The sequence below is a fragment of the Schistocerca gregaria genome, chromosome 6 (genome assembly GCF_023897955.1).
Source record: "Schistocerca gregaria isolate iqSchGreg1 chromosome 6, iqSchGreg1.2, whole genome shotgun sequence".
NCBI lineage: Eukaryota > Metazoa > Arthropoda > Insecta > Orthoptera > Acrididae > Schistocerca > Schistocerca gregaria.
The window spans coordinates 261,669,478-261,681,893 of record NC_064925.1 but is presented as its reverse complement, the minus strand read 5'-3'; the positions used below and the strand labels follow the sequence as shown (position 1 = coordinate 261,681,893).

At 44.6% G+C, this 12,416-nt stretch overlaps 1 protein-coding gene across 5 annotated transcripts in view; it reads left to right on the top strand.

Annotated features, from left to right (window-relative positions):
• The window catches only part of LOC126279011 (protein FAM110B), a 1,155,794-nt gene that overhangs the window by 1,118,208 nt on the left and 25,170 nt on the right, over positions 1-12,416 (top strand). For all 5 annotated transcript variants that reach the window (XM_049979391.1, XM_049979392.1, XM_049979394.1 and 2 more), the window contains one exon: positions 10,041-10,219. In XM_049979391.1, coding sequence (XP_049835348.1) covers positions 10,041-10,219 — 179 coding nt within the window. The remainder of the gene's footprint in view (positions 1-10,040; positions 10,220-12,416) is intronic.

The window sequence follows — 12,416 nt, the reverse complement described above, 5'->3', positions numbered from 1 at the left end:
AATTTCCTCACCACTATCCGTTTCCTGTTCTATTTCACTCGACACTTGTGCTTGCCGCACGTTTACGGAACTTTCTTCCCCATTTGCTTTTGCTGCCGAGATCTCTGTCTCCACCTTCTGCTTCGCATCTATCTCTTCCTTCCCTTCATGCCTTATTCTACTCAGCGCATCCGCATTACTATTTAACTTTCCTGGTTTGTATATTACTTCATAATCATACTCCTCGAGTTTCAGTCTCCACTTCAGGAGTCTCGAACTCGGATCTTTGACACTAAATATCCACGTTAGTGGCTTATGGTCTGTCACTACAGTGAACTTTCTGCCATATACATATGGTCTGAACTGTTTTACTGCGTAAACTATAGCCAACAACTCTTTTTCCGTTGTGCTATAATTTAGTTCGGCTTTGTTCAATGCTCTGGATGCATATGCGATGGGCAAGTCTTCGCCAATCTTCTTACCTTGCGATAACACTGCACCCAAGGCTGCGTTACTCGCATCCGTTGTAATGATGAACGGTTTCGTAAAGGCAGGGTACTGAAGTAACGGAGGGTTTATTAATTTCTCTTTTAGTTCTTCGAACGCATTGTTCTGACGTTCGCTCCATCGGTACTCCACTCCCTTTTTTAAGAGCTCATGGAGAGGTTTCGCAATCTTGCTGAAGTTAGCAATGAAACGGCGGTAGTAACCTATCAATCCGAGAAACCCTTTTAGTTCCTTAGTTGTCTTTGGCTGTGGGAAGAACTTCACCTTCTCCACCTTCGCCATATCTGGTGATATTCCTTTGTCAGTGATGCAATGACCTAGGAAGATTACTTCCTTCCTCAGGAATTCACACTTGTCTGGTTGCAGCTTCAAATTGTGCTCTCGCAACCTGTCAAATATTTCCCGGAGCTTTTCGTTATGCTCCTGTAGGTTTTTCCCATAGCATACTATGTCGTCTAGATATACAAAGCATTTCACTCCTTGCAAACCTGCCAAGACTGTATTCATCAGTCTCTGAAAACATCCTGGGGCTCCCTTCAGTCCCATCGGCATTCGTTTGTATTCGTAATGCTGATAGTTTGAGGTAAATGCCGTTTTCTCTCTGTCCTTCTCGTCCGTCAATATTTGATGGTACCCGCTTGCGAGGTCAAGCGTCGAGAAGTACTTAGCTTGCCCTAACTGATCCAGTATCTCGGAGATATTCGGTAGTGGAAATGCATCGCCTACAGTGATATCATTTAATCGTCTGTAGTCCACTACGATTCTCCATTTCTGTTTGCCACTAGCGTCTAGCTTCTTTGGAACTAACAGTAACGGTGCGTTCCAAGCGCTCTTACTCTCGACAATTATGTCATCTCTTAGCATCTGCTCTATTTGCTCCCTTAGCACTTCCTTTTGCGCTTCCGGGATCCTGTACGGTCTAGCGTTTACTACCTTTCCCGCGTGTTCCGGTGCAATCGGTATTGTGTGCTTCACTGCGGAAGTATAGGACAGGTTGTCCCCTGGTAGATGAAATACATCTCCGTATTCCGCGCAAACCTCTGCTAAAGCGCTTTTCTCTTCAGCGTTCAAATGATCCATTCTTAATTGCCTTCGCAACACACTAGTACGACTTTCTGTCTTTCCTATGACATTAGTACAACATTTTACTTCGCGTATTTTCCCTACTTTTTCTAATTCTTCCGTCATTAACCTGACGTTTCCTAACTGCACTCAGTCTTCTGACAAGTTTAATGCACTTACTATGCATTTCCCATTTCGCACTTTTACTAACGCTTCAGGTACATGTACCCCTTGTGCAATCTCCTGCCTAGAAATAATCATTTCCTTTTCGATTCCCCTTTTTACATTTCCTTCCACCTTTAATAACATTATTTTTTCCTCTCGGGGCCCTATTTCCCCGCCTACTTCTGAATCTTGTTCGTTCTCATGTCCCTTTGGCTCTTCCTCTACTACTAAGGGTATATCTCGCCCTTTTAGTCTCACTATTTTACCTGCATAGTCTAACTTAACTCTATGCTCTGTCAAGAAATTTCTGCCTATCAGTCCGTCGTACGGAATATCTAATCCTCTCCCGTACACGTGAAATTTTTGCCCTACTTGCTCAGAACCGTCCACACTTACGTGTACCTGTACCGTACCTATTGTGCTGACGGCCTCACTGGTTACACCTTTTAGCCGAAGCCTTTCCGCTTCATTAATTGCAAGTGTACTATTTATCGGAATACTCGTTCTCTTGAGCAGACACAACTGTGCTCCAGTGTCTATTAGCAACTTCAAATATCTTTTTAATTCTATGCGGTATAAAACCAAAACGTCATTTTCTGTTGCACAGTCGATTACCCTAACTGAGGGTTTACCTATCGCAACAAGGCCCGAAACAAGCAACGTCTTTTACCCTCGTACACGGAACTCCACAGTTCCCTGGTAGATTACATTGTGGGCACCTCCACTCTCGTAACCCTCCATCAGCTTCCCTATGATTTCCTCTAAAGTCTCTTGTATCTATCGGCTGAATTTTTCTTAATCTTACCCGGCATTCCGCGTCTGTATGTCCTGGCTTGTCGCACCCGTAACAAAAATTCGTAAACTCTTTGCCCGTCATTATCCGTACTCTTCCCTCTGGCCTATTCTTTCTACACTTGCTTGCCATGTGCTCTCTCAATCCACAATTGAAACATTTCAAATCTCTAATATCTCTGGTATTCTTCACCGTTTCCTTTCCCCGGTTGAAAGTTACTCTTGGGGCTAGTCCCCGCTCCTCCATTGACAGTATTGCACTTTCTTCTTGCAATGCTAGTTCCACGGCCGCTGCTAGCGTGATTTCATCGCCTCTACTTCTTACTATCGTCTGTATTCTATCATTGCTTAACCCTTGTGTAAAGCATGCTCTTCCTAGTGAATCAACCAGTTCTATTGCGCCCTTTAAGTTCTCCCTAGCCGTAACTCTGCTTACTGCTTCCCTGAAATCCCTTTGCATTTCATCTATTCGGCTTGCCCATGTCGCAATTGGCTCTCCTTGTCCCTGTCTCGATTGAAATATTTTGCACGCGTAGTAGTCAATGGTACGCTTACTCGCATAATTTTCCTCTAGAACATGTTTTACTTCCTGCCATGTCCCCGTGCGTTCCCTTACTTGCAGCCTCGATCTGGCCTCTCCGGTTATTTTGGCTTTAACAAACTTCAGTAACGTTTCGTGTTCCTCCGGTTTCACAAGTTCAAATGCAGCGTCTACATTTTCAATAAACTCCCTAAGATCTCTCTTATTTCCTTCGAACACTTTTGGAACTATACACAAGGCTTCTTTCACTGATATCTTACCGCTACTGGAGGATGACGGAACTTCGTTAGTTTGGGCCATCTTACCAACTTACCTATGTTAGCACTTTACAATACAAGATACAAAATTCTTAATATAATTTTATATGTACCGCTTCTCTTGTGGTGCGCCGTCTGTTCCGCTGATCCGCGTTGTCCCGCGTTGTGCCGCGCTGCTCCGCGCTGTCTCTGTGCTCTCTATGCCCGCGCTGTTCCGCGCTGCCGCGATGCGTCGGCCGCCGCTCTGCTGGGCTGTGCCGACCCCGTCGCTCGCCTCGGCTTCCGCTGCTACGGCTGCTGCCGCTGCTCGGCCCGGACCCCCGGTCTCGAACGCTGGCTGATTAGGCACCTCTGTGCCTCGTCGCTCCGCGTCGTGCTGCCGCTATCCTGCGTTGCCCTGCACCCGCGAGGACTACTTCTCTGGACTCTGTCGTAGTGAGGCTACTAATGCTGAAAGTTGCGAGTCGCCACAACTTCCTGCTAATTGCCACAGTCGCTGTAGCAAAATCTACTGGCTTCTATCTCCTTTTTGCCTATATGCCTTTGTGGTACCCCACACCTGACACCAAAACTTTTATTTATGTCGCGTCCCAAGCGTGGGTTTTGCGAGGGATTGAGCGACACGGTTCGTAAACGGGAATTAGCCGGTTGACCTAATTGAGAGGGAGACTTTTGATCTGGCTAAGATGTTAAATTCCCTGGTGTGAAGGTACAAGGCTAGGATGTTGGTAGAAGTAAACTCGTATGGACGTTATAAAAGTTCTAATTTATTCATAAAGAATACAGATCACCCTAACTGCGTAGTGATTGTACCTACAGAATAGCCAAGCCCATTACAGAGACGGTGACTGACTTCCACCGTTCTGGCTGCCTGATAGAACTTTCCAGCACTTTGCTGCCCACACTAGCACCCTACGTCAGAGTCCCGCGGTCGCTGCCTAAACGCTCATCGGCGACTATCTCCAACTGTCTGCCTGCAGCCCGCCCTCAGCCCAAGTCGGCTGCTACTCACGCTGACTACCGTCGCTGCCTAAACCCGAGAGAGAGAGATCCCCGGAGCGGCGTGCCTCCGAGTTTTGTTAGCTCTTCCCCTTCGACCCCGCCAGCGCTTGGCATGACGTAGCGTCGAGTGCAACTTTTCCTTATTAGGGATTGTTTTAGTATTAACTTCAGTACTTTTCTTCAGAAGCTGGGTGGAGGGTAGAGGGGCCTCTCCCTATATGGTCACGCACTGCGTCCTGAGCCCTTCATTGGCTCCTCATGACGTAGTGCGGTCCCCACCTAGGGCCCTCTTTCTTTCTCTCTCCGCTCCCAGACTTCTCCCTCTAGCCAAGAGTGTTGATACTGTAAGTTATTGCTTATTAAGGGACCTGCCCAGAGCGCCCTTTTTATCTTAATAGCTGAGTCTGCTTCCTTGCTTATCACGCGCAGCTGCCTGGCCGCTTGGACCGCCGCCTCGGCTATCTGGCTGCGTCGTTATCTTTTGTGACCCCTCTGACACGCCTGGCGTCCCCTGTTAACTCTATCTCCCCGTATGATTTCTGGTGTATCGTCTGAGAACAACTGCATTTAGACTTGGCTTTTCTGCGGTTACAACAACACAAGCACGTTGTCCTGTGTCCTCCAGATGTCTGCTGCAGGTCATTCTAGTCGGCACAGGAGGTGTTTGTACCTGTATTGGTCAGGTACTGGTTGTTGTTTGACAGCTGTGGCATAACTCTTAATCAATATTGAATATGCAACACACACACACACACACACACACACACACACACACACACACACACACACACACACACACACACACAGCTAGTCATCTCCAGGCAATGCACCTCAGCTACTTGATTATTCTTTTTTCTAACTGTAGTATAATAATGTGCAAAAACATCTTTACCTTTTACACTTATAAGAGATCTTCCAATATGGTTTCAGTTTACAACTTCATAGTTTTCAATGAATGCACCATCAGTATCTTGTTAGTCAAACCATCATGCAAATGTCATGTATATTGTATAGTATATCATGTTCAACTTTTATGTAAACAGTGCATAGAAGGAATTCACTACAATATCCAAGGATCAAACTAACAAATGAAACCACTGGAATAAAAAAACATTCTAAGTGGGGAAGATTAAAAGTCCAACAATGGAAATTCCAGGATGGAATGTAACAATACGAGAGGACAGTTGCTACTCACCATATAGCAAAGATGCTGAGCTGTTATAGGCACAATAAAAAGATTCACACAATCATAGCTTTCAGCCATTAAGGCCTTCATCAGCAGTAGACACATACACACTCACACACACATACACACACACACACACACACACACACACACACACACACACACAACACACACACACATACACCAACTCACGCAAGTGCAACTTGCACACACATCTCCACTACATGGTGAGTAGCAACTTTCCTTCTCTCGTACTGAAAGATTAAAAGTGATATCCGATGAAGTTAGTGCTTGGCCGTTTCATATTTTTGACCTACATAAATGATTTACCCGACACTTTGCACAACTCTTACGGAACTGCGACATTGGACACAAGTATACTGATAAAGGGACCAAATGTATCCATACTAGCCATATCCAGGAGAAAATGGAACAGGTTGAGAACTGAGTTGCAACAAATGGCTTTACCTTTAATCTTTCAAAAACTTATGCTATGAGGTTCAAAACAAATATAAAATAAATAACAGTAACCGGAAGTAGAGATCAATGAGTAAACACTAGATTAAGCTCATGGTGTGAAGTTATTAGGGATCATAAACTGACTTCATGAGAGCAAAGGGATAAGTTATCAAAAAAACTCCTTTCTGTCTGGTTTGCATTTGTAAATTGCTGACTGTGTTGACCGACAAAAGGGATTGCTAGCATTATTTGCAAAGTTTCATTCAAGACTATCCTTCTCAGGAAATGCAGGTAAGTAAAAAAGTAGTTATTTTACAGAAGTGTGCAGTAAGAATACTCAATAAAGTTGAGGATTAAACCCCTACAGAAGCCTCTTCAGGACTTTGGATTCTTATACTTATGTGACAACACTTCCACAACCAAATGTTATTTTTGGTTATCAATAAGAATGAATTTAGGATGTTTTGTGAAATTTGCAATCACAAAACTAAAAGTAAAAGGAATTTCTGTATAGAATATGCATATCTGACTAGTATTCAGAATGAGCTTTTTATTCTGAAGTAAAAGTCGGTAACAGAATTGCCAGCAGACACCAGGCAGAAAATTTGAAGTCTTCAAATATTCACAACTTAAGTAGCAAACTACCTTATTAGCCATTGCTTCTATACGTTATTAGTGTGTTTTGACTCAGGGATATAAATTACAATCAACACATTAATGTTTTTAATAAACAGGTTTTAACCTTACCAGTATATAAACAGCTGATAAGTGTTCTATGCTAAGTTTCTCTCTCTCTCTCTCTCTCTCTCTCTCTCTCTCTCTCTCTCTCTCTCTCTCTCTCTCTGTCTCACTCACTCACTCACTCTCTTTTGTACAAACTCATGGGATTGACCAATGAGAGGACATGGGATAAAAAAGGTCTAATGAACTTATCTCCGGAAACACATGGTTTCCATGCTTTTACTTAATCATACTAGACAGTAGTCTAACAGGTGCTGTTCAATGCAGCCATAGTTACAGTATGCACAGTTTCCTTCTAGAGGGTAGTACTGTTCCTCATACGTTATGCCCTAATGCCCTCTCCTCATAGTAATTGGTAATGTTGTGTCCAATTCCCTTCTCTTGTTGACTCACATTGTAGTGGATGTGATGCAGCATTGTACACAATAGTTCCATATTCAAACCAAGAACTTCCTGACATGGTGTTTATTATGGAAAGGCAAATGGAATTGTGCAGCAGGCAGAATTGTGCAGCAGGCAGCAAGGTTGTAACAGGAGACCTATCCCCACCAACAACATCCACATCAATCAACATTTGCAACAGTGTTTTGCCATTTGTTTGAGACAGGGGGATTTCAGGAAGGATGTATCCCAAATGTTCAGACACCAGACTTGGAGGAAAATGTGATAAACACTGCGAAAGGTGACCTCCGTGTCAGTACCAGGCAGTTGGCCCGCCAGTACAGGGTAAGTCAGATGACCATGTGGAACATACTTCATGACAATTGTTACTACCCTTATCATTTAGTGTGTGCAGGGCTTACTAGTGACAGACTTTCCACATTGGGAGCAGTTTATCACCAGTTTCTTCACCAGGCAACCACAATTCTGGGATTTGTGTCATCCATCTTATTCACAGATGAGGCCTTCTTTACATGGAGTGATATCTTCAACTTTCCAAACAGTCAGTCTGTAGGATAGTATGCAGAACCCCTATGGTATGGTGACAGTGAATCATCAACATTGGTGCAGCCAGAATTTGTGGGCCGCCATAATTGGTGACTGTATTTTAGGACCAGTCCTCCTTCAACATTGCCTAATAGGTCGCAACTATCAGCGTTTCTTGCAAGTACTTTGCCTTCCCTGCTTGAAGAAGTGCCATTGCTGATTCATAGGGTTAAGTGGCTGTTACAAGATTGTGCTCCAGCCCCCTTCACTGGTAACAGCTGGATGCATCTCAATCCTGGTCGATGTATCAGACAAGAGGGTTGAGTTGCATGGCCTGTTTGTTCACCACATCTTAACCCAAGCGATTTCTGATTATGGGGCCATGTCAAAAGTAGTGTGCATGCAGAGCCCATTATAGATGTGGAGACACTGGAGCAGCATATTCATGCTGTCTTTGACACTGTTCAGATGAAGCATGTCCGATGTAAATGTGTGAGACAGAACATGCAACGGTGCATACATGCATGTGTTGAGGCAAATGGAAACCATTTTCAATACATACAGTAAATGTGGGTGCATGTTACTGTGCTTATTAGACTGGAGACTCTGTAACAATACATAATTGATATAGGATGTTTTAGAAGTGATGGTCAATATTTCACACACAGAAAGTACAGGTCAAAAGTAGCTATAAAGCTCCAATATACAAGGGCCCACAAAACAACTGTTGCCAAGGTACAGCATTAATTTGAGTTGGGAACCAGCTGTTAAAAAAGAATAAAAAAGATCCCTGGATCTCAAGGGTTGGGATCGGCTATCTGTTTGTTTATGCATACACAGCTACTTCCCTTTCCCCTCCATGGACTGTGCCCTACCAGATTCACAATCAGTTATGAACTTGAAGGCACCGTGGACAGAGGTTACACCAATGAGCAGTAAGCTGACATGCACTTCATGTATGGTAAAATGAATGGCAGTGCCCTTGAGGCTGCACGAGTGTATTAAGGAGCTTTTCCTCTCTGCAGCAGCCCAACAGGCATACAATTAGCCGATTACATCAGTGCTTTAGAGAAATCGGGAGTTTCGTGTTACGCATTGTACACGAATGTCTGAGTGCTTCAACAAGGAGGATTGGTACCCATAAGCATGTCCTGAGTCATAGCAGTGTATAGTAGATTTTGTATCAGCAAATACTCTATCTATATCATTTCCACCAAGTGAAAGCCCTCAACAATGCAGGCTTCCCTCCTAGAGAGAATTTCTGCCAATCAGTGCAAAAACAAAATACCACGAATCCCGCGTTTGTAAGCAGTATTCTGTTCACAGATGGCTGGATTTACTTCCTACCACAGAGACTAACAGGGCAGCAGTACATGCAGTTTCTGCAGACTATACTTCTAGATGTAGGCCTACATAATGATGTCACACTGAACCAGTCCCTTAACATGTGGTTCATGCATGATGGTGCTCCAGTACATACGAGTTCACTGGCTTCTAACTCAGATGTCTGATGAACATTGTATATGTAGAGGACAGCCTGTGCCATGGCCTTCAATGTCTCTGGATTCAAATCCCATGGATTTCTGTGTGTGGGGCCGCATCAAAAGGCTGGTTTATACTACCAATGTCAACTCTCTTGAGGAATTATGCTTGCAGATTGAAGCAGCCTTCCAGCATTTCCAGAATTCTCCAGGACTGCCTGAGAGGATTCACACAACTCATTTCAGAGACGAGTTCAGTGATGCATTCAGATGCATGCACAACATTTCGAACACCTACTTTAACATTTAGAGATCCCGTATGTTCCTAGACACTGATGAAATGCAACATAAAATCATAAAATGTGTTGTATATTGATAATGGTTGATCTGTGGACCCATGTTTATTGAGGCTTTTTAGCTACTTTTGGCCTGTACTTTTCATGTGTGATTTACTGTCCATCAGTTGTGAAACACCCTCTATGTATATGCATCTGCACCCAAACACACACACACACACACACACACACACACACACATATTCCTGTAGTTACCAAAGTGAGCAAAGTGACTGGATTAACACGAATCATATTTGGCTGCTTTGCAGAAGAGCCTGCAGTGGTTGTTTCTGGCAGTTAATATATAATATTCCATTACCAAAAGGTCATTAGAGGCACAGTGTAAATTTGGATAAGACAAAGATGAGGAAGGAAAATAGTCATGTATTTTTCAAAGTGACTATACTTCAATTCAGTAAACAATGGAAAATATAATTCTGGTGTGACTGACAGTGATTTGAATCTCAGTCCTCCCAAACCCAACAAATTATTTAAAATCTTTGATGTTTTAATATGTATATCAACATACAAATTAATACATACTGGTATCAAATCTCTTTATTTCTTTGCATCTTGGATATTAATTTTTATCTTTACTGACTACAGGTTGCTGGGGACGAGCACTCTCTGTCTTGCAGAACATCTGGCTGCAGCAGACATCATAAGTCCCTCCCAGATTTGCATCAGGCTGCAAATACTACTGGCGGCACACAACATTCACAGACTCCAGTACATCCTCAGCCACATGCCACCAGCTCTGGATCTAGCAGCAGACACTCAACAAGGTGATGTCTTTTATATAGTAATGTTTGCAATTCTAATCTGTCACTAAATGTAATGACAAACATCTCAAAATCTAGGACTGAATAACAGCAACATGAAATAGAATAGATTGCTACTCATCACACAGAGGTGAGTAGTAGACAGGTACACTGAAAGAAGACTGTTAGGTACTGTAAGCTATCAGAAAAGAGTCCTCTTTCAGATGTAGAAGAAAACAAGACAGTGGCCATTTGTGTGTAAGTTGTGTGTGTATGTTTGTCTACATCTGAAGAAGGATTCTGTATAATAGTTGATAACACTTAACTACCCTCTCTCAATGTGCCTGTCTGCTGCTCAATGTGTCCTCTATGTGGTAGGTACCAATCCATGCTGTTTCATATGGCTGCAGTATGGTACTGCTGCACATGTGTAATATCTACACTCCTGGAAATGGAAAAAAGAACACATTGACACCGGTGTGTCAGACCCACAATACTTGCTCCGGACACTGCGAGAGGGCTGTACAAGCAATGATCACACGCAAGGCACAGCGGACACACCAGGAACTGCGGTGTTGGCCGTCGAATGGCGCTAGCTGCGCAGCATTTGTGCACCGCCGCCGTCAGTGTCAGCCAGTTTGCCGTGGCACACGGAGCTCAATCGCAGTCTTTAACACTGGGAGCATGCCACGACAGCGTGGATGTGAACCGTATGTGCAGTTGACGGACTTTGAGCGAGGGCGTATAGTGGACATGCGGGAGGCCGGGTGGACGTACCGCCGAATTGCTCAACACGTGGGGCGTGAGGTCTCCACAGTACATTGATGTTGTCGCCAGTGGTCGGCGGAAGGTGCACGTGCCCGTCGACCTGGGACCGGACCGCAGCGACGCACGGATGCACGCCAAGACCGTAGGATCCTACGCAGTGCCGCAGGGGACCTCACCGCCACTTCCCAGCAAATTAGGGACACTGTTGCTCCTGGGGTATCGGCGAGGACCATTCGCAACCGTCTCCATGAAGCTGGGCTACAGTCTCGCACACCGTTAGGCCGTCATCCGCTCACGTCCCAACATCGTGCAGCCCGCCTCCAGTGGTGTCGCGACAGGCGTGAATGGAGGGACGAATGGAGACGTGTCGTCTTCAGCAATGAGAGTCGCTTCTGCCTTGGTGCCAATGATGGTCGTATGCGTGTTTGACGCCGTGCTGGTGAGCGCCACAATCAGGACTGCATATGACTGAGGCACACAGGGCCAACACCCAGCATCATGGTGTGGGGAGCGATCTCCTACACTGGCCGTACACCTCTGGTGATCGTCGAGGGGACACTGAATAGTGCACGGTACATCCAAACCGTCATCGAACCCATCGTTCTACCATTCCTAGACCGGCAAGGGAACTTGCTGTTCCAACAGGACAATGCACGTCCGCATGTATCCCGTGCCACCTAAAGTGCTCTAGAAGGTGTAAGTCAACTACCCTGGCCAGCAAGATCTCCGGATCTGTCCCCCATTGAGCATGTTTGGGACTGGATGAAGCGTTGTCTCACGCGGTCTGCACGTCCAGCACGAACGCTGGTCCAACTGAGGCGCCAGGTGGAAATGGCATGGCAAGCCATTCCACAGGAGTACATCCAGCATCTCTACGATCGTCTCCATGGGAGAATAGCAGCCTGCATTGCTGCGAAAGGTGGATATACACTGTACTAGTGCCGACATTGTGCATGCTCTGTTGCCTGTGTCTATGTGCCTGTGGTTCTGTCAGTGTGATCATGTGATGTATCTGACCCCAGGAATGTGTCAATAAAGTTTCCCCTTCGTGGGACAATGAATTCACGGTGTTCCTATTTCAATTTCCAGGAGTGTATATGGGCAAACATATGTGAAAATGTAAAGAAATGTAGCTCTTAAGCCAACAGCAAGAGGAAGTTCATTGCCCAATGACATCAGAGAAATCCATGGCCCAGTGACATCAGAGGAAGAAAGCAAACACTATTCCAAAATACATTATGCAGACAAATGTTTTATATCTACACCTATAATTTGTAAATCACTATAAAGTAGAAATATATAGAGTTAAGAAACAAAGAAAGCAATGAAAAAATCAATAATTACAAAACACAGTTACACATATGCAGACTGATATGATGAATAAAAATTCACACCAAACCCATGTCTCCTGTGGATCACGCAGGTGTGGTAACTACTACATCACCCTGGCACA